The sequence below is a fragment of the Taurulus bubalis genome (genome assembly GCF_910589615.1).
Source record: "Taurulus bubalis genome assembly, chromosome: 16".
NCBI lineage: Eukaryota > Metazoa > Chordata > Actinopteri > Perciformes > Cottidae > Taurulus > Taurulus bubalis.
The window spans coordinates 15741466-15763636 of record NC_136604.1 but is presented as its reverse complement, the minus strand read 5'-3'; the positions used below and the strand labels follow the sequence as shown (position 1 = coordinate 15763636).

The 22171-nt window shown below is 42.8% G+C and overlaps 2 protein-coding genes across 2 annotated transcripts in view; one reads left to right on the top strand and one right to left on the bottom strand.

The window, feature by feature from the left end:
* Nucleotides 1-279: 279 nt before the first annotated feature.
* col9a2 (procollagen, type IX, alpha 2) lies at nt 280-16541 on the top strand. The gene is made up of 32 exons (XM_079232279.1): nt 280-411; nt 1445-1519; nt 2444-2479; nt 2588-2650; nt 4229-4282; nt 4545-4580; nt 5738-5761; nt 5888-5941; nt 6063-6116; nt 7877-7927; nt 8019-8075; nt 8184-8237; nt 9876-9929; nt 10085-10138; nt 10622-10675; nt 10786-10839; nt 10978-11031; nt 11134-11187; nt 11279-11332; nt 12128-12172; nt 12275-12328; nt 12428-12481; nt 12561-12614; nt 12693-12764; nt 13122-13157; nt 13296-13340; nt 13777-13809; nt 13943-14089; nt 14185-14239; nt 14385-14573; nt 14659-14736; nt 15106-16541. The coding sequence occupies exons 1-32, from the start codon at nt 340-342 to the stop codon at nt 15309-15311; spliced, it is 2076 nt and encodes a 691-aa protein (XP_079088405.1). The 5' UTR covers nt 280-339; the 3' UTR covers nt 15312-16541.
* Nucleotides 16542-17220: 679 nt separating this feature from the next.
* Nucleotides 17221-22171, bottom strand: part of col16a1 (collagen, type XVI, alpha 1) — a gene marked incomplete at its 5' end in the record, with an annotated part of 52216 nt that continues 47265 nt past the window's right edge. Inside the window, 5 exons of the mRNA XM_079231880.1 lie at nt 17221-18772; nt 19557-19634; nt 19754-19927; nt 20057-20120; nt 20331-20525. Coding sequence (XP_079088006.1) covers nt 18579-18772; nt 19557-19634; nt 19754-19927; nt 20057-20120; nt 20331-20525 — 705 coding nt within the window. The 3' untranslated portion in view covers nt 17221-18578. The remainder of the gene's footprint in view (nt 18773-19556; nt 19635-19753; nt 19928-20056; nt 20121-20330; nt 20526-22171) is intronic.

The window sequence follows — 22171 nt, the reverse complement described above, 5'->3', positions numbered from 1 at the left end:
TGTGTGTGTGTGTGTGTGTTCCCCACACTGCTGAAGGGGGCACAGAGCCTTTTTCTTCTGCTTTCAGAGGCCGGCTGTGGGGCAGGATTACACCTCTTTCTCTGTCCTCTTTCCTAGTCCTCATCCCTCTCCACCCTCCGCTCTCTCCTTCCTCCTGAGTGGTATTTTTTTTGGGGCTGAGCCCCCCAGCCCACCCCACCCCCCACCCCTGCCTCTCAGACAGCTCTGCTCCACCAGTTCCGCTCTGTGCCGGCCTGGAGTGAGGAGTAAGGGAGCGGAAAGAGGAGAGAGAAGAGTGGATTTGGTGAACCGAGGAGATACAGACAGGGGAGAGGGACCATGGCTGCTCTCTCGGCCTTGCTGAAGACCTGGGTAATACTGCAGACCTTGTGCCTGGCTCTGGCCCAAGTGGTGAGTGGACAGGGGAGGTTGAGACCTGCGATGCTCAGGCTCAGCTAACCCCCTTTTATTCTGGGGTTTGTTGGGGATTTTGGGCCCTTTGGAAAGGGCCAGCGGGCGCTGGATGTCTTGAGGAGATGTTATACGTTGTGTTGTGTCTTGGTGCTATCAAAGTGCTCCGGGTTGAACCAACACAGGTCTACGTGTGATGAACACCTGGCTTTATAGCATGCACGTAAAAGAAAGCTATGATGGGATTTCTGCTGTGGAGACAAAATGATACTGGACTCTGTGGATTTTCATCCTTATCATGAAGGGACTCTTATACTTTTTGAATATCTAACAGAGGGTCCTGGTTCTTTTTGGGGGGGGCGAGAGAAAACCTTTTGGCCAAGTGATACATGGAAATCGGTGAGCAATTGCCACACTTACAAACACTCACAGCCTACAACACAGACACACACACACACTAACTGTATCCACCGAGCTTCAAAGCCCCTCTTCAAACAGACACCTGCATGTTATCTCCTGGACGTCTGACATCGTTCACTCTTTAGGATTATTAATTTTCCCTATTTTTGAAGAGTTGAAGAATTCAAAGTTGGATTTAAAATGGCTTTTAACATCTGACGGACTGACTGATCCTCTGAGATGATATTCAAGACAGTCTGAGGGTGCATTGTGATGTGGGGTGTTGTGGGGGTAAACAGTGCCATTATCATGACACCTCCCTCCACATTCCTGCTCATTCCTTTGTTTTTTCCCTGGTTTTGCTTCATTTTTTCGTGTTTCGTTTTTTTGTGTGATGCTTTCATACAACACGATGCATGCAGTAACCTTAAATTGAGCGATTTTATGCTGTGTGGTTTTTTTATTGTTTATTTGTGTAATTTACAAACAAGAACATATTTTTAGCTTGTTTTGATTAATTGTACCTTTTGGTGTTACCCCTTATTGTGTGACCATACTACTCATTATAATGTAAAATACTCAAACATGGCACAGTACTCGACAGTCTTAAAATGTCTTTCTACCTGTGTTTCAGAGGGGTCCACCTGGACCTCAGGGCCAGGCCGGCCCACCAGGCCCCTCTGGCACTCCTGGGTCAGACGGCATCGATGTGAGTATCCACACAGGTTTGCCCAGCAGATTCTGTCACAAAGACCATCATTGTGCTGGAGAAATACCAACGCTGCGCTGCTCTGCAGTACTGGAGTCTTACCAGTAGAGGACGCTGCAAATGAAAACACATTGGCACAAAAGAGCTCTGTTCCCAGCAGAGAGAGGTTGTCTTTGAGGACTCTTGCCTCAATCCTGAGTTTGTGTCACAGTAATGTGATACATTTGAGATATTCTTAGAGTTAACTACACACAGGTTGTACAAATGTGTTGGAAATGGAGGCTGCCGGGCCAGTGGAGCAGGACACACACTGCCTGTAAAACCCTGGTGAATGTGATTAAATACTGGATTTGCTTTAGCTCAAGTCTCTGGTCTTAACAAATACTGTACCACCTTCATTAAATGAACATGCATTTTGACTCGAGACTGATCGATTGCTGAGTTCCTGTAACTCGTCAGCATTTGGTTGCCGCCATGATGCATTATGGGATAAGTTAGTACATTACCACCTTTGGTCCAAACCGGGAGGTGTAGCCTGCCCTCAAGTTTCTACACTGCAGCTTTCCCCTTTAGGGCCACAGGAAAGGTATGATGTGAGGCAGACCTGAAGGATGTTTATAGCATAATCACTGGTTGGAATGAGGAACACGTTTCTCTGCCTGGAAGAACTTCTTCTGCAAGGCCAAGGTGGCAGCATCAAGTCAGTCAAACAGACAAATACTAAACAACACCACAAAAAGAGAAACCTTGAGTCACTCCAGTGAAAGGTGTCATCCATACTGAAACAAAAGGTGTATTATCACCTGTCTATTGTCACATGTATCAGTGAGGAAGGACCCAGATATGAATGGATGAGTTGAACAAGTCATATACCCCATTCCATACTTCTTCTGGTGTTCACATCTCCATTCTGTTTCTCTGCAGGGAGACACGGGACTCCCTGGGCCCCCTGGTGCACCAGTAAGTTTGTACTGGACTGCTAGATGTTATAATGCAAAACCCTTTGCATTTGATTTATCTAGATGGCTATATTGTATGTGACAATAGTGTTTTTTTTCTTCCTTGTAGGGACAAAAGGGCGAGCCAGGAGAGCCCGGTTCTGATGGAGTAGCAGGAGAGAATGGCATTGATGTAAGTAAACTGAGTGTTGTTGGTATTTGGTGTGTGTTTGAGAGAAATAAAGAAACACAGACTGCAAGAAAGAAGGAGAAAATTACTTTGAAATTGCAAATACAATTGTTATAAGATGTTTACCTAAATACACATTCTGAGAGGCTTAATGCTAAATCAGCTTAATAAAAGGAAAAGAAACCCTTGAGGATACAAAGGTCGAACAAACCTGACAGGAATAGCAACACCGACCGGGGAGCATTGTAAAAGAATCAGGATTTTACAGAACTTGTGAAAAGACAACCAAATACCTTTTTTATTTTTATAATTAAAATGTTTCTAAGGATGTTTGGAGCCACAAATTATTGCTATAGTTAAAGTTGAATCTGTAAGAAAAAATGGTGACGCTTTTTTTTTTCTTCATACTTCAGCAACATCGAATGAATGGGATGTTGTTCTAAGTGGCAGGTTTTGATGAATAATATGACAAAAATAGCTCGGAAGCACAACAATACAAAAAGATAATGAGATCCAACTGTGTGGCCTGCTTTCTGAGCCGATGATTTCAACCACCATATGGTACTTGGAAGCATTAAATATTGTCAAAAACAATCAAAACTCAAAGTCCACTTTAGCAGATGCTTTATGAAGTAGAAATATTACACCTTAAGGTATGCACATAATAGATGAAAAATGTGATCAGAAATATGGAATGTAAACTGTTCACATTAGGGTACCTTTCAGTTATTATGAAGCCAGTAAGGTTGGCATTAAAAATGTGATGATTTCAAATCAAAAGTCATCCTTTTGTTTTTGATTTTATGACACATTTAAAGCATTTCTAGTCTCACTGCTCCATTTTTCCACTTCAAGATGTATAATTAAACAGATTAACTTCACAAATAATAAAGCTGCTGTACTTACATCAACTGTACAGTGATTTAGGCATTGTTATATTGAAGCGTTCAATTTTCCAAACTATTGGTTTACTGTCAACACAGCGATTAAGTTTTTTAAGCTTATTTTACCATTTCAGTCTAAAAAAAAAGTGCAGGACTGAATTAATAGCCTCGTGGACAGAATATGAGACAATGACGTTAATACACTTTATGTAAAACCCATTATACCTTGCCAATAACCCTCTAAAAACTATTACATCACTTGCAATGAGGAGGTGGTTAAAGACAATCGGATGACTTTAAAATTATTTTATAGCTTTGGGGCACTAACTGAATTTACCTCATATCACTTAAATTGTGCTGCAGTTTTCGTTGCTGCTTCGCTCTTGGTTGGAGGTGAATTGAGTGAAAATGCCTGTCGGTCACATGCGAACAGAAGCACACACAAACACACATGCATTCCTCAGAGATTTAGCCAGTAATCCGCCCTGGAATCTCAATCTCTGGTTGTTTTCCTAATCACCGTGTCAGCTTCGATCAAATGTGTGATTAGCTGAATTGTAAGGTGAATTCAAGTCCAATACAGCCTGTGGAAAGCACCGTGGTAACTGAATAATTTACTGTTTAATCTCTTCAATGTTTTTTGAATATACATGTCGAGCATATCAGCCCGCTAACATGTCTTTCTGTCTGTCTCCAGGGTTTGATTGGAGCAAAGGGAGATCGAGGCCCTCTCGGGAGCCCGGGGCCGAAGGCAAGTATCTAAACCTCCACCTGAAAAGATGATGAGAACAAGTGCACCATTGTAATGCTATTATATGGGAAAGCTTACATATTTAACAAGGGTCACCTTTACAAGAAATATGTCTCTGGGCCATGTTCCCATCATCTTGTCATAGTGATGTTGAGCGTGACCATTAACCCCTGCTTCCAGGAGAATACGTAGCCGAGGATAGTGTCATCTATTTGTGTAAGAACCGACACTATAGTTATATTTTATGTTCTGTTTCCTCCAGGGTAAACCTGGACCAAGTGGCGAACCTGGACCTCCTGTAAGAAAACTATTTATTGTTTATCATTGATTTTCTCCTACAAAGTATAATGATTAAAAATCGAACATCTTTAATTAATGTCTTGTATTGTACATAGTGGTGGACAAAATACTCAGATTCCTTACTGAAGTAAACATACTGTTTAAGTGATATGCTATTAATGTAATAATGTTACATTATCATATTGTAACCAATATATCCATACATGTTTTTTAATGTATACTAATGGAGTAGAAGCATAACTTTGCAATACTAAGTAAAGCACATATCAAGTAAATATACTTGTCTATATGCTACATTATGACTAATTAGATAACTTGTTATCGCACAAGGTTGTCATGATACTCATGAAAATGAGTTATGATGGGCTAAATTAGACATTGTTTAATGCCTAGTCAGTTTCCTAACAAACATATTGTAACCCAGCTGGTCTCATGAGGCAACCTCCCGAGTCCTTTTTCCTTCGTGCCTGAATGCCTGACCAGCTGTGGCCCCTTTTGGATTAACCTTACACAGATGTGGCATTAAATGCCTTCTACAGACGACATGAGCCTTATTTCTACACATCCCTTAATAAAGAAGAAACGGTGCTATCAATGATCCGCGTTTAATGCCCACATTACCACTAAATGCAACTGCTGTCAAGCAATGCAAGGACAAGCAATGTGCCAGCACATGGTCTGTAACGGTCTACCACCACTAGGTGGTGCTCAGTGTCCATCTATCAGACTGCATCCTACAAATTCAGTCCAGAGTCATTCAATGTCATGCTTGAATGCAACACTATTAGTTAAATCCCTTGTTTAGCATTAACAGGCGTCCTGTCTGGGGGCTGTGCTCGCACACCCAGCTGCCTCATGCTGCACAGACGGGAGATCCTGCCCTGTGGGCTGTTCTTCCTCCAAGAAGGCTTACTGATTTAATTACTTTGTTTATAATTAATCCCAAGCAAAGACAGAGCAAACATAAACTGATTGCGTTATGTGTCTTTGCTCTTCTTGAGCACTGTTTATGTCGCGCTATTGCACCATACACCAGCATTATTGAATCACTGCTGCTGTTATTAATTGGCTTTCGCAAATGTTAATTGATACTTTGACGGATTGGTTCCACTTGTCATACAGTAGTTTAACCCCTCGTCCCTTCTGTCCACGCAGGGGCCCGGCCTTCCAGGACTGGCTGTAAGTAGCCGGCATGGTATAACACCATGCCTTATCACTCAATGGCTTTGAGGTGTGGGAATACATTTGTGGCTGCTGGGACGTCTATGCGTTGTTATGAATTGCTCTCTGTGTCTCTCTGTCTAGGGCGCTCCAGGGCCAATTGGTCTTCCGGGTGAAATTGGATCGCCTGGTTCAAAGGTAGGAAACCATCTTCAGTTTATTATACTGCCTTCATGACTAGCAAATCTCTCATAGGCAGGTTATAACCTACCAGCACCCGTACCTTATTATTCATATTCTTATTTCTCTCTTCATTAAGGGTATCCTGGGATCACCTGGACCTCCAGGACTTCCTGGTCCTCCTGGCAAGCCAGTAAGTGTCCGCCAAGGACTGGTTGTCCACGGTATATATATATATATATATATATATATATATATATATATATATCACATTGTTAATGAAACAAAGATGATGTTGGTGGTAAAATGCTTTGGGAAAACCTGGGATCAAGAGGTTGGAGAGTTTTAAAGTATCATGTAGTTGTAATAGGGATGGATGAAATAACACAACCATTCTCTGTACATTACCCAAAAGTGAACAACACTTATAGAACAACTATAACTACCCCCTGTAATTAGTTACACTTTGCAGGTGTCCCTGTTATTTTGTCCAGTAAATAGACTCACTCATATATATATATATATATATATATATATATATACATATATATATATATATATATGTTAGTGCATTTCTAGTCCGACTGCGTAACCCTTCATATCAACATTCGCCCATTCACACATAGCCTTCGGGAGGTAGAGCCGGTAACAGTATCTTGCCCAAGGACACGTTGACATGCAATCTTGTGGAGCCGGGGATCAAACAGCCGATCTTACGATTAGTGTACTCGCTCAATCTTCTGAGCCACAGCCCGAGATACTGTTCGTGGCCTGGCTTTCTTAGCTCATCCACCACATAATTTCCTCCCAGCTCACCGTTCATGTTTTGAAACTCAACACAGCTAGTCGTGTATAAAATAGCATCAACAGCAATAACAGAACGGATATTAATATTTGACAGTTTATAAGATTTGAAAACCATACATTGGCCAATTATTTTTTGGCATAAATATATTACACAAAAAAAGGATCCCTTAATTTGGGTTTTATTGTGCACTCTGGAACATTGTACCAGACTACAAATGAACTTGTCATTTTCCTCTGGTGTTTTTATATTACTTCAAACATTATCTTTAGCATATCTGTGCTGTAACGTCTTCTTGTATTGGCAGACATATACGCCGATACTAATACATCTGCAATAAGCTATTCTTGACTAACGTATTAACAAGGAATACAACCGCTTGCATGAACTCAAACTTAATCCACAGAAAAGATGTCACAGTAAATCATGTCATATCTTAAGAGTTGTTCATTCAGTGTGAAAAAAGAGAAAGAGACAAATGACCTACCAGAAGCTCAATGTGCTCAATCAAGCATATATTCCCTTCAATCTAATTGCAGTTTACGTAAATCATTGAATGGGTTAGCAGTGTAGCACTGTGCATCACTTCTGCTAATCCTATTTTGAAGTGAGCTCTTTTCTGCAAAACAAGCAGCAATTAACGTGCTTTCAGAATGTACTGTGTGATAACAAAGCGTTGAGCACACCCAGAGCTCCCTGTTGCATGGACAGGTTCCAACAGACAGCAAGTGATGAAACACCACGAACCGTTTTGAGTGGTACACTTTCAAGTCTTTTTCCCCCATCGTGTATGTAGTCCCCTGTGTATGTACACAGGGGACTACATAGACCAAGGAGTGGTTCTAAAGAGAGGTGTGTCTTCATTGAGAGTTATGTTCCCAAACGCAGGGGAGTGTATTTGTTTAGCTTTAGTGCTATTCTAGGGTAAATAAACCCCCATTAGATCAGTGGGCTGTCTCATCTGACTGTAGCAGGAATGCATCAGCAGATACAGATACTTTATTTCTGAACTCAATCTATAAACAGAGAGAAGGAAAGATGGAAAGAGAAAGTGAGAGTGCTGACTCGGCTCATGGGAGCAGAGGCATCTGTGACCAGGTGACTGTTTTAATCCATCTACCTCTCTATCCACCCATCTGTCCATCTAGGGTCCTCCAGGGAAGTTCATTGGTGGAGAAGAGGGAAGTGCAGACTTTCAGGTAAGATCGAATGGCATTCACGTTATTACAAATCTATTTTGACACAACTTCACTTTTTCATAATCCATATGTTTCCTTCTCCCGACAACAGTGTCCTCTTAACTGTCCAGCAGGAGCTAAAGGCCCCCAGGGACTGCAGGGAGTCAAGGTGAGAAATTGACAGTCCCACTGGAGGAATAAGCATAAGGCTTTTCAGCATCGATGATTGTGTTATATAACAAACTACTGACCCTACTGACTGATTTTTGCCCTTTAGGGACACAAAGGACGTGGTGGTGTTCTCGGAGAGCCTGGTAGCATCGGAAAATCGGTGAGCTGCACAATCTCTTCTCGAACAGATTCACACATGCACTCAGACACCCATACATGTACATGTTGCACACTCACCCACCATTCAGGATGAGCAGAGTTGAGGATTAGCTTTAATGAAGCCCCCCAGAGGCACAGGACTGGCACTAATCTGGCTGCGATTAGTCAGGCCTGGCCCGGGCCCTACAGTGAGCATGCGGCGCGCTAGATGAAAGGAGGTGGTGAAGAGCCAGGTACATGAAGGGGAGGATGAGGGAGTCAGAGTCCGCACAGCCCTCTCACCTTGCTGAATTAAGCACAGCTAATGAGCACACAGTGGGCTCCAAGGGAGAGGCCAGCCAGGCCCCAGGAATTAGCCTCTGATCTTCCCACACAAGGTGCCTTAGACGCTCAAAAACACTCAATGCACCCAGTTACTGCTCCTGCAAATCAGACCGGTATTTTAGAAGAGCTGCCTTTTACTCAAGGTTGCCCTGTGGTGCTGCTCTCCTTTTTCTTCTCCTGAGCAAGCTGTTGACATCCCCCACAAGCTGTTAAAGCTCAAACACAGATACCATCTACGATAAAGGTGCTTTATCATAGCAAGACCAGTTTCACATTTATTTTTAGATTGCTGAAAAATAAAACTAGACCAGCTAGAACCGGCTAGTGACCCGAGGTTTTGTTTTCCGTTGATTTTACTGGCCTTATACTAGACGGACATGACATGATGCAGGTGAGGGTAGGAAATAAGATCACTGATGCTGGTAGACCATTATGATCTGCACAATGTTTGTTTGTTGTTTATCACTGTTCATTTCTTTTATTTGTTCTTAAAGATGTTGTCAGCACCTCTAATCCAAATTGCGTATTGTCAAATTCTGTGAATATCTCCTCACAGCTGTTCATACAAAGACCTGGCCCAGTAAATGGGAAACAAATATAGTGGCTCTGACTGAGCCACACAAGACTATTCAGGTCCAATCTTTCTCCACTTTTAAAGGAAAACGTCCAATTTCACAAATTTTCTGGATTCTCAGTTCGTTGTTTGGCTACCTCACAGTGACAACTGAACTCCAGGAAGTCGCTGACCTGGATGAGAGATAGTTACAGGAAACCACACATTGTCTTTATTTTTGTGGAAATATAGAAGCTTTAGAGGTGTTGGTAGGCCTATTTTTAAGTCGTTGTTACCCTCTTTTTCAGTTATTTCTGCTAATCTATCTAATCACCACCAGTCTTTAGCAATGTAGGAAACAAACATGAGAGATTTTCTCATCTAACTCTTTGCAAGAAACCAAAAGAGTATGCTTCTGAAAATGTCCAACTATTCCTTTAACACAGATAAACCAGGTTGAACTGAACTGGTTATTTGACTTGCTTCTGGGGGGCGTTTGACAATGTTTTGAGCAGCTAGCTTTAGCTGGCTAACTGGCTTATGCTAGATTTGTAGCAAGCTTGACCGGCAACAATCATCAACGAGCAATTCAGACATCAGAAGCAACCAGCAGTAGACATAGACTAGTTTCAACACTTTTATTTCTGTCCGGTCTCAGAGTTTCTTGGGTCAAACTCTGTGACATGTAGCCAAAATCAAAATTCAGAGCAGCACAGAAAGAGAATAACTAATCAGCTTGTTCTTTTTCCTTTTCTCCATCAGGGTCCCAAGGGAGAATTGGGCATCTCTGGGGAGCAGGGCATCCCAGGACCTTCGGTATGCTGGAAATTCTACTTTTTAGTCACTTGGCAAAGTTAGAACAATAGGCTTATGTCGTTGCTTTTTCCACATGGTATCATTTTGATTTAACAGAACATAGTATTGTAGCATCTATCTCAGTCCCACCCTGTTTTTCTTTGCTTCCTTCTCAGGGTCCAATGGGCCTAAGAGGTTATCCAGGAATGATGGGTCCCAAAGCGGAAGCAGTGAGTATCACCTTTCTTTTCTTTCTTTTCTTTTTTCACAGTCACAACCAACTTTTTTGTGTCCTCTTTCTCTTTGGGTACAAGCCTGCTCTGATTATTAGAGGAGCACTAAGGAGGCACAGCCAGACTTGCCCCCACTATACCAACATCATCCATTACCAGCAATGGGGACATATGGAAATGATGCTAACACAAATCTCTCCCCTCCTCTAATGAGTTGAGGTTGTCTGGGTCTACGGTGCCTCCATCTGTAGTTAATGATCCGCTGTAGCCATCCGTCTTACTGTTAACATTAGTCGCGTTAGCCAAGTTAGCGCCCCGGCTTAGTGCCAAAGAAAGAGTCGCTGGCTTTCTGTGTAGCTCCCATTAGTGAAGTGAGTTAAGCACTAATTACGCCTTTATCACAATGAATAGTAGACTACCATGACTTAGCATCCACCCTGATCTGAGGTGATTGATGGCACTTTTCTTGTCTTCCCGTAGGGGCCTCGTGGTTACAAGGGCATCAACGGACATGTAGGAATACCTGGGCCTCCTGTAAGAACACACACACACACACTAGCACACACCAACAGATTTACTACTCATATATTGAAACAGGTTTGTATAGTACCTAAGCCACTCAAAGTCTCTCTCTGTTGTTGTAGGGTGAGGAGGGACCTCAGGGACCACCCGGAGGGGCAGGAGACAAGGGAGACAAAGTAGGTGACTAGTTGTGTTTTCTCTTTAAGTTTATTGTTAAAGCAAGGACAAAAAAATATGATACATTGCTCAGAATTTGACAGTGATCCTAATGTGCATTGCAAATACACTGACACTGGTCTGGTTATCTTCTGCAGGGCGACCGAGGTATCCAGGGCCCACACGGTGCAGTTGGGAAGAAGGGAGAGAATGTGAGTGAACACAACATTTTTTGGTTCTGCACTACACAGTTGTGGCGGTGTTCAGAGAGTGCGCCAAATGAAGTCAACTGACTCATCTGCTGGCTTTTTCAGGGTCTGCCGGGTATTGATGGAAAAGATGGCACACCTGGTATTCCAGGGATCAAGGTAAGGGTTACCAGCCGCCATAATGATGAGAAGCTTAAATCGCAGTAAAAATTGACACTTTATTCTTCTTTTGTAATTTTTTTGTTTGCAGGGCGGCCCTGGCCAGGCTGGGATGCAAGGTCCTCCTGGTCCTCAGGGAGCAGCGGTGAGTGATCCTTCAGTGTTGCACATGCAAATAAGTCTGTTTATAAAAGCGTGTTGTCACTCAGAACACGTAGGGTGTCAATCTGCTCTCCTCCTCCATTCAACAAAGACAGAACCTAGACAGGGAAAAAAACAGTGTGAAGCAGCCAGTAAATTTTGGTATTTTTTGTTTTCTGGGCACTCATCCAGACAACAGTGACCCTGTGACCCACGCTGTTTTAGAATTTAAACCACCTTGAAATAGCATTCTCCCTCCCACTGCGAGTGATTTATCACAATCAGACCAGTGGGTACACTGTGTGTGTGCGTGTGTGTGTGCGTGTGTGTGTGTGTGTGTGCGGTTGCGTTTGTGTGCGTTCTGGGTAATGGGTAATGGAGCATGAGATGCACACTTTCCTGTATGATCATTGCAGTGACACCAACCCTGCTGCAAACTTAAACACCATAACTTACCCGGCTTTATGCAGTACTGTCACACACACACACACACACACACACACACACACACACACACACACACACACACACACAGTGTATGCTTCAAGGTGTATGCCATTAGCTGACACTGCAGCTCGGCCTATTTTCATTATATTATTATTATTAGGCAACAGCGTCATTGCTACCCACTACAAGCATCTGCATACTTCATATATCCACATGCATTCCAAGTTGCATTTTCAGTTTCATTGTCTGTATTTCAAAATATGAAATAAAACAAGCTGTCAAGAAACAAGCTACAGATATACATTTTTTCCCCCTGTTGAGCGATTTTCAGTCTTGTTAATTCTGTCTGCAGGGATTGCCTGGCAGTCCAGGGTCAAAAGGTGGAGCTGGATTTAAGGTAAGCCATTTCATATCATATGTTTAATTTGACTTTATTACTTTTTAAAAGAAATGTCCTGGTTTCCATTTTTCTATCTTATCATTATTCATTCCTTGTTAGGGCGAGCCTGGACCTCGGGGTCACATTGGCATGTCTGGGTCCCCCGGACCTCTGGTAACACATACACACAAAACATAGATCTTTTTCAGTTTTTCCAAATGTATTATTATATCGTGCAGAGTCAATAATTGAACTTTAACTGCATGCTCCTAGGGTGAGCCTGGTCTTCCTGGTGAGGGTGGTATGGAAGGAGTTCCTGGACCCAAGGTACATATCCAGAATTAGCACATGAAAGCATTTAAACTGCAGCTATGAAGGAATTCTGACCTTTCCTCGACTGCTACAGGGCGACAGAGGCCAGCGAGGAGCAGTTGGGCCACAGGGAGTTGTCGGCAAAGCTGTAAGTTGCTTCTTTGAAACAGTTTTTAGCTCATCTGCAGCTGTACTTTCCTTTATGAATTATAATGTATCCTAACAGGGAATTAAAGGAGAGAGAGGACCAATCGGTGTTCCAGGTGCCCAGGGTCTTAGCGGAACCAAGGGAGACAAGGTATGTGTGTGTGTGTCCAACAAATTAATTGTATTTTGAAAACATATGCATGATTGCCTACATTAAAGCACATTTCATAATGATTTAGTTGCCCAGACTTGTCCATTGGGGGCAGTGTTTACCTATAAATAAAAGTCATAGCAATCCAAAGTAAATCACTGAATGAGGCAAGCAATACAAATAACCAATATAAATGATAATGTGAGCATCCTCATCTTCCATGTTTTAGAGACAACATCATTCTCTGTGATCTATGGTGTCACTGGCTTGAATCAACATTTAGTTCTTGTTTTTCGGAGGATATTATAATCTACATTTGACCACATTTATATGTATTCAAAATATCTTTCTTCCTAGGGCTTCCAAGGAAAAGTTGGCTCAAAGGGAGACGATGTGAGTTGCGTTTTTTTTTTTTACCAGGATTGTCAGAAACTTATCTCATGTTGTTCAGCTCTAATGCTGACAAACATGTTCTGCACTCATCCTTCTCTCGGTGTACTCTCTTTATCTTTTTCTCTCCATCGCTTTTAGGGTGACCCCGGTGTTGAGGGATTGGCTGGCGAGAAAGGTGAAAAGGTAAAAATCATTACCGCACAATCTAAAGCTGTGTAAAAACGTTTTGTTATGAAGAACCGCAAAAGTCTCTGAATCTTCAAAATACCCAAATTTGCTGGCTTTTCGATAAGAAGGTTTAAACATTTGGCTCTGAAGGCATCAAAGCAAAGTGATATATAGCAGAAAATGTCGTCACCGTACAGAAGTTAAGACGGAGAGGAAGTCTGTTTTTGAATTTGCATACAAATCCCCATTATAGTCAAGATGGCAAATGAGGCATTTACATGATAGTGAGGCAATGATGCACATTGGCTCTTTGAAGCAGTATTTTGCAACATTCATTTACAATATTCATTCTTGGATTTTTGCTCAATGGGTCTCTCTGAGGCAGAAATGATATATGTATATATATGGAAGTGATGAATGTGAAATTGACAAAGTCTCTGTTTGTTGACAGGGTTTGTCTGGTGAACCCGGGCCTAAAGGACAGGTGAGGTTGTGCGGAAATCTGATTACTTCTGTTCTTCATTTGTTCCCTCCAATATTTTTTACAATTTACATCTGCCGATTTCTTCACCCTCTGTTGAGATTCACGCCTCCGCAATGCTCCTCTCTCTTCGCAGCAAGGAATTAGGGGCGACTCCGGACACAATGGACCCACGGGAGACTCTGGTAAACCTGGAGACGTGGGACCATCAGGACTGCCCGGTCCTAGGGGACTCAATGGAGAGCGAGGAGTACCCGGCATGTCAGGCATTCAGGGACCATCCGTGAGTCCAGTTCATTCTATGTGCACGGACTAATGTTGAGTAATGCCGTTGATTAGTGGCCGCCTCTTTGCTCAGTCTCCTCTTCTTTTCCCCAGGGACGCGATACATCTGACCAGCACATTATCGAAGTGGTGTTAAAGATGTTGCAGGGTGAGCGTGCCGACCTAACTATTCACCTTCGATGTTCACAGGGGAGATTAGATTAGCTCATTTCCCAAAGCTACTTTTATCTCCCGAGCAATCAGTCGCCCATTATCCAAGGTAATTTCATCAAACATGATCTCTTCTGAAACAGAGAGGCTAGCTGCTGTGGCAGTGAGCGCCAAGAGGGCTGTGCTTGGTGGAGCAGGTGTAATGGGACCTCCGGGGCCCCCTGGACCCCCGGGGTCATCTGGACCTCAGGGGCCACATGGCTTACCTGGCGCCCGTGGCATTCCTGGCATGTTTGGAGAACCTGGACAGATTGGAAACACTGGACTTAAAGGTGGAAATATATGACGAATACACAGTTGAACAACAATAGCTTTTTAGGCTACATTTGAGACCACCTTTTTTTTTGTGCTCCCCAGGAAAGAGAGGAACAAAGGGAGACAGAGGAGATCCTGGTAAACCCCATCCAGGAGCACCAGGACCCCCAGGAATACAAGGTAAATATACATAGAATGTAAAACAATATGTAATACTGAACAAAAGGTTCAGATGAGTAAAATAAGAAATGAAAGGCATTACAGCTTTTGCCACAGGGGAGGCTGCGCGAATGCATTTTAAAAGCATCATTAACTCCAGTCATTTAGGAGATGCTCTTGAATGAGAATATAAAAGGGCGGCAACCGTACACGCTAATTCTAACAGTTGAAAACACTCTCGCACTCCCCTGTGCACACAATTTAAATATATTCATACATACAGTACGCGTGGAGGAGAGGCGCTCTCAACTAAAACTTCAGTGCAATTAGTCATCTCAAACCCTGGGATTCAATTAAAATCCACTGTTGAACCCTCCTCACCTTCCACAGGTCCTGCGGGTGTTGACGGTGTGGCTCGGGACGGTAGGCACGGCGAGAGAGGGCCTCAGGGATCCGCCGGAGAGGCGGGTCACCCCGGTAAGGCGGGTTCGACAGGTCTCCCCGGCTTTTGCGAGACTGCCATGTGTTTAGCCGCGTCGGCGTACACATCCCCGAGACTACAGGAAGCGGGAACAATCAAAGGACCCAATCTTTAGAGAGCTGCCTCTCCATCATCAGCAGCTCACCTGGGAGAGAGAGGGAGCGAATAACAGGAGAGACGCCACTCTTCTCTGTCGGACAACATCGAGAACGAAGGGTAGGGGACGAGAATAGTGACTGGATATGTAGCGCCCCCTTCTGAAACTGACAACCTGAAGTTTTGACTGGTGGGGAAATACTCTGATCTTAATCCCTCCACATCACCATGACAACAGCAGCTCTCACCCACCCACATCCTTCTGAATTCTGTAGTGTTTTTGGATGATGTCACTGTCAGTCCCATTCAAATAGCCCAGCCCTGTTCTAGCAGTGAAAGAGGAACAGATTTATATTGCATCTCCCTGTCTCCCACCACCAATGAGCTGAGAGGAGCTGGAAACCAAAAGCATGGTGAAAGGTACATTTCTATTGAACCGTGATCATCTTTAAATGGTTTTTACAAATGCAATATTTTGCTTGAGATGTGTTTTGACGTTTAAATGCCCTGCCTCTCTTGAGACATCACACCCAATGTCTTAAAAGTGTACAAAAAGGACCAATAAATGATTGAAAGTGACACTCCGTACTGTACCGTATTGTAAAATGTAGTATCTGTAAGCTTTAGTGAAATCCTTGATTTACCACATGTAAAGTTACCCCACCAACGCCACTCCCCTCCAACTCCCCGCTTTCCCCGAGCCTCATTTTAGAAACTAACGACCAGCTTGATCTCATCCGCTTGTTGCCTGGCAACAGCATATCCCAATGGGCACTCCCTTGTCCCACAATGCAGTGCTGTAAATCTTTGTAAATGTGTGTTGATTATTATGTAGAGAAAAAATGAATGGGTTACGAGATGCACCAACAAAGATCCTGTGTTACTGAATTCAGCGAGTAATAAAACAATTCGGACAGAAATAACAACTTTTTCTCAAGACGAATCAGCCCGAATGTGCTTCCTATGCCACTGTCAATTTTCCACAGGGTGTCAGCTTTTTAATGACTGATTTATTTTCCTCAACAGAATCTATTTATTGTTCTTAATATAATCATCTGTTAGGGTTCTTTTTTGGCTGCTCAGGTCAACCCAAACCAATAAAGAGGAACTTTTTATCAAATCCAATGCTCTTCTGTATCCTGTGCAGAATGGAAACAAGTGTCTTTAGTTTCTGTTTCAGCTTCTTTTCTTTTCTCCCATTTGAAATCTTTAATAGTATCAATTTATGCATGTTAATAAAGTCCCATACTTCCAAAGCTGCAGGTTCTCGGCTTTTGTTAATGCATCGCCGAAAGTTCCCACCATCCTAAGATACTGTCTGACAAGGAATAAGTCTCCGAGGGCGAGGGGCCATATTTCTGGGGTTCAGGCGTAGCCATCTGGGCCAAGACTCGTTTTCCGTGTGCTGCTCCGTGTTTAAAGTCCAATTAGCAACTTGAGATGTGAGACTGGGGTTGAGAGACGATATGTACGACTGGATTGTTCCAGTTAGCCAGTTTAGAAGCTGATTTTAAACCAACTAAAGTCTAAATCATTGTCAGACGATAGTTTTGAGACAATCTGTTTTGAGATTGCACTTCGACCAATGCGTCCACGTCTTTTCCTCTGCACAAGAACAGGTCACCGGCATTCAACCACAGCCTGCTCGATTGGTCAATACTGCTCTGACTACAAATGGAAACCAGAACGAGTTTGCTCCCAAATAAAAGCAGTGGGCGTTTGCCCGCCTTGGAAAACCTCTGTTTGTAGTGACTGATGAGAAATAAAAACAAAGAGACCCAAACCGACTATAAAGAAACACAATATAACGCCAAAGAGAAGCAAATCAACTACAAAAATGAGGCAGAAGAACTACAAGGACATGCAACATGACCACAAAGGGAGATGTAGATCAACTACAAAATGAGACAAAAGAACCAGAGAAGAAGATAATTGCAACTTCAACTTTACTTGAGGTCCCCGTCTATGCTCAGGTTCCGATTGTCTTAAAATCCATGGATGGACAACAGTATTCAGTATTTCAATAGTGTTTGATACAACACAGGTTTACAATGATACAGCTTCATTCAAAAATAGTGTAATTCAGTTTCAACTTTAACATTTCCCATGGGTTAGTTTGTGAGAAACAAAAGTCTGATTTAACTTGATTGAGATGGTCGTGATTTAAAACTCCAAAGACTTCCACATATAAAAAAAGTAAGAAATAATACAGTAATACAGTAACGTGATGCTTTTAAGAATATGTTCTTTATCCTTGCGTGTTGCATTACAGTGCCTGTGGTAAATGGGCTCAATTATTGCTTATATTTTCTTAATTATGTTCCTGTTGAAGCAGACAGATGGCTATTACATCTACTTTGCAACACATAATGAGATGCTTTAAGTGGCTGAATGGCAAAAATACAGAAGTTAATTTGGCACAAAATTACCTTTAGCACCACAATTAGAAAAACATATGTTTCTTTTGCGTAAACAGTTTTCCTTTATAAATAATTGTCTTTAACTGAACACATTATTTGATTTTAAAAGCTTACATACCGTAGTTACAAAATATCCCTTTGGTTTTTTTGTTGCTTAATAACCATCAAAAATGAAAAAATAGGTGGCTAGCCATGCGTATGTCTTGTATCAAATCTGTTAAAAAAGTAGAAAAAGCCACAATATATAAATATAAATATATACAAAACAGTCAATTCTTCAAAAAGGGCATGGACGTGAGTTTCTTGACATCTGTTTCTACAGAACTGAAATACATTTCTTGGGATAATCTCTTCCACACCACAAGTACTAAGACATAAAGTTAGAAATGCATGGGAGACACTCAAAGTGTGATTCTGTGAGAAGGGACCAAAGATATAAGAGGTGCAAGCAAAGTGCTACAATAACTGAAATTCTACAAATTTAGACAAAGAAAATAAAAATACAAAAACACAAACTGAACTCTTGTTACCTCCCCTTGGTTGTTTGAAAATGTACAAAAGGAGTGAAGCAGTGAGAATAAAGAAGCAAGACCAAAATAAGAGACATTCATATTGCAATGAATTGGCAATATGACAAAAAAAGACTGATCAAAATGTGCTGCTAGTGTGTCTTTGCAGGCCTCATTCAAGCGGGGCTTTTAGAAAGATGTTGACTTCAGTCAAAATCTATACAATTCAACAACAAGGTTACTCCTGGATTTCATCTGATGGTCAGATTTAATAACTTTGGTTCACGGTCTTTGGCTTCCTGTCCTCCCCGAAGTCTCCTTGCTTCAGTCCCTCTCCTCTATCACCTCTAGAGCCCACTACCAGGGGCCCTTCATAGGTGGGCCCTTGGGGCTGTACTCTACTTGATGGCTCCTACAGTCTCCCGGATTGCACCGGCCATCATGTCCCTTTGTACCAGGCTGCCCAGGAGAGCCTGAGATCCCAGGAACACCCTGCTGGCCAACAGGACCCGGAGGTCCCATCTTACCATAGCCTTGGGGGCCTGGGACACCTGAAAGAAGGGAAAAAAAGAGAGATTGTAACAATTAAGAAGACATATTCAAAAAGATAAAACAAAAAATTAAAAAGGGGAAAAGTTAAAGGAATAGTTTGATGTTTGGTGTAAAACACACATGTCAAACTATTCAGGTGTATTTTATTCCATCTGTAATAGTGTATAGTAAAGCTGTTGCCATTTTACACTACGAATATAATGTAGACACAAGAACATATGTACAAAAACAGAAACTCGAAAAGATGAAGCGCTAACTACCTAAGGGAACGTGGGTTAGTAGATGCACAAACATTAAAACCCTATTTTGGTCATTTAATGTGAGCACAGTTGCTTTTTCAACCAAAACCACCTTAAATAAATAAACTAAAGTAATTGCAGATGCAAATTTAGCCAAAGCTATCAGACCTCCATGGTGATTGAGGGATCTTAGTAGTTGATTGGGTTGTCTGAATTAGCATGGTAATTTTGATTAAGAAAGTTTAAGAACGATGCAACATTATTCTCATTACGCTGGCAGTTTACCATTCAACAACAAATGCAAACTTTGTAATTAGCATAATTGATGTGAGGGGTTTAGCATCAGCTTGAATATCTAGTGGAAGATCTGTCTGTAACTGAAATTACAGTGAAAATATCGGACTATGTAAACTTAAAAATAAAAACATGAAACTGTGTTTGTCAATGCACATAGTCAAATGTGCCAAAATGTTAACTATTCGCTCCAGCTTTACGTTAGGCCGAAACACAGTATGGCTGCCATTCTACCAGTGGGGTAAATTACCTGGTCCTCCTGGAGGTCCTACATCTCCCATCTCTCCAACACCCTTATCTCCCTTTTCTCCACGTGGTCCATGTGGTCCTACAGAAAGAGAGCACTCGGTTTGACCACATGACAGATAAACTGTTAACTGCTAGTTACTAATGACACTTATATCACTGTTATGATGCTGGACAGCTTTTTGGTATCTGATGTCTCACCAGGGGGTCCTTGGCCTCCTGGCCGTCCTTGTCTGCCCATCTGTCCTGGGTTCCCAGGTATACCTGGGTTCCCAGGATTACCTGAAGATCCGTCTTTCCCTGGGGGCCCAGGCCGGCCTGGCGATGCGACCTCTACTGGCGTCTGCATGCGCGACAAGTAGTAGGCCATTCTCTCTGGGGAGGAAACGACGTGATAACAAACCATGATTCTGGAGTAGCAGTAGCAGAGGTTTGGATAAGAGATATGAAAGTACTCTGCGAAATTATACACTGTAAACACTGCAAGAATGCACACGCCCTCACCATCAAAGATCTTGATCACCTGCTGGCGGATGAAGTTCTTGACTTCATCGTAATTTACAACAGCCTGTTTAAAAATAGGGAAATTAAGAGAAAAGCAAAAGGGCAAACATTAATCAAGGAAGATAATTTAAAATGAATTATTTCCAAGAGCAGATGGAGCTAGTGAGCGCCTCTGGGGCTGTATATATTGCATTCTGCATTATTTGGAGCTGGTTTAACTTTTTGTTAAATGATACGGTTACAGTGCTGCACGTGTAATTAAACTGCATCTCACGTCATTTCCTGGTGACCCTGCAGATCCAGGGATCCCCGGAGAACCGTCTAAACCTGGACTTCCTCTCTCTCCTCGGGGTCCGGCTTGGCCAATCATGGGCTGCGCGTCCTTGGCGTGGTAACCTCCACCACCAGGGAGCCCCGGTCTGCCTCTTTCACCTGCAGGACCCCTCTGACCGCCTGCCCCTGGTTCACCCTAGGACACACACACACAGAGAATTTTCATAGTCAGTATAGTACGCAAGAAAAATTTCACAAAATGTCATAGTTCAGTTTGCAATCAAAATGTCATAAAAAAAGTCATAATATTGTATGCCATACAAAAGTCAAAGTCAAAGTCAGTTTTATTGTCAATTTTGTGCAATGTGCAAACATGCAGAAGATCGAAAGTATGTTTCTCTTCTGTCCAACATATAGAAAATTGTGCAATAGTAATAATAATAATAAAGTGCAAAAAACTGTTTAAAAGTTAAAAAAACAACAACATATAACATATAGACAACATAAATTAGGAACTATTAAGACTGTGAAGGACTATAAATAAATGACTGTGACTCCTTAGCAGCATCCAGACATGCGAGTCTAGAGAAGAGGACGGAGTGGGATGGTGGGGAGAGAGTTCAGCTTCCTGACAGCCTGGTGGATGAAGCTGTTGGACAGCCTGGTGGTGCGAGCTCGGAGGCTCCGGTATCTCCGACCAGAGGGCAACAATCTCCAACAATCTCCTTGGTCTTGCTGCTGTTTAGCAGGAGGTTGTTGTCTCTGCACCACGTGGTCAGAAGGTTGACCTCCTTCCTGTAGAGGGTCTCGTCATCCTTGGTGATGAGACCTATCAGTGTTGTGTCGTCTGCGAATTTGACCATGTGGTTGGTGCTGTAGCTGGTTCTGCAGTCGTGAGTCAGCAAGGTGAAGAGCAGAGGACTGAGCACACAGCCCTGAGGGGCCCCTGTACTCAGTGTGATGCTGCTCGAGGTGTTGTTGCCGACACGTACTGCTTGTGGCCTCTCACTAAGGAAGTCGAGCAGCCAGTTACACAGCGAGGTGTTGAGCCCCAGCTGGTCAGGTTTGCAGACGAGTTATTGTGGGATGATGGTGTTGAATGCTGAACTAAAGTCAATGAACAGCATTCTCACATACAAGTCTTTTTTGTCCAGGTGGGTGAGGGCTGGGTGCAGAGCAGAGCAGATTGCATCCTCCGTGGACCGTTTGGCACGGTATGCAAACTGGAAAGGGTCCAGGGTGGGGGGGGAGAATGGATTTGATGTGCGACATGACTAGTCGTTCAAAGCACTTCATGATTATGGGGGTCAGTGCCACTGGACTGTAGTCATTGAAGCAGGACGGAGTGGATTTCTTTGGCACAGGTATGATGGTGGTGGCCTTGAAGCATGGCGGAACAACAGCTTGTCTCAGAGATGTATTGAAGACATCCGTGAAGACGTCCTTAAGCTCCTCTGCGCAGTCCCGCAACACACGACCAGGGATGTTGTCTGGACCTGTTGCCTTGCGGGTGTTGATGGTGGAGAGAGTCCTCTTCACGCTGGCAGCAGACAGGCACAGAACCTGATCATGGGGAGGAGGCGGAGTCTTGTGTGGACGAGTGTTGTTCTGAGCTTCAAACCGTGCAAAGAAGCTGTTTAGGTCGTTGAGCAGAGAGATGTTGCTGTCGCAGGTCTGTGGCGCGGGTTTATAGTCTGTGATGGTCTGAATGCCCTGCCACAGGCTGCGTGTGTCTCTGCTGTCTTGAAAGTGACGGGTTATCTTATTCGTGTGGTCTTGTTTTGCTTTCCTGACAAATGTAATTGTATAAAGTATGCCATACAAATGTCATAGTATAGTCAT

What these genes read in the sequence shown, in the direction of transcription:
- col9a2 (XM_079232279.1), top strand. Translation starts at nt 340, where the DNA reads ATGGCTGCTCTCTCGGCCTTGCTGAAGACCTGGGTAATACTGCAGACC. An exon ending in GTGGCGAACCTGGACCTCCT is followed by an intron (nt 4,581 to 5,737) that starts GTAAGAAAACTA and finishes CTGTCCACGCAG; the next exon opens with GGGCCCGGCCTTCCAGGACT. An exon ending in GCGGAACCAAGGGAGACAAG is followed by an intron (nt 12,765 to 13,121) that starts GTATGTGTGTGT and finishes CTTTCTTCCTAG; the next exon opens with GGCTTCCAAGGAAAAGTTGG.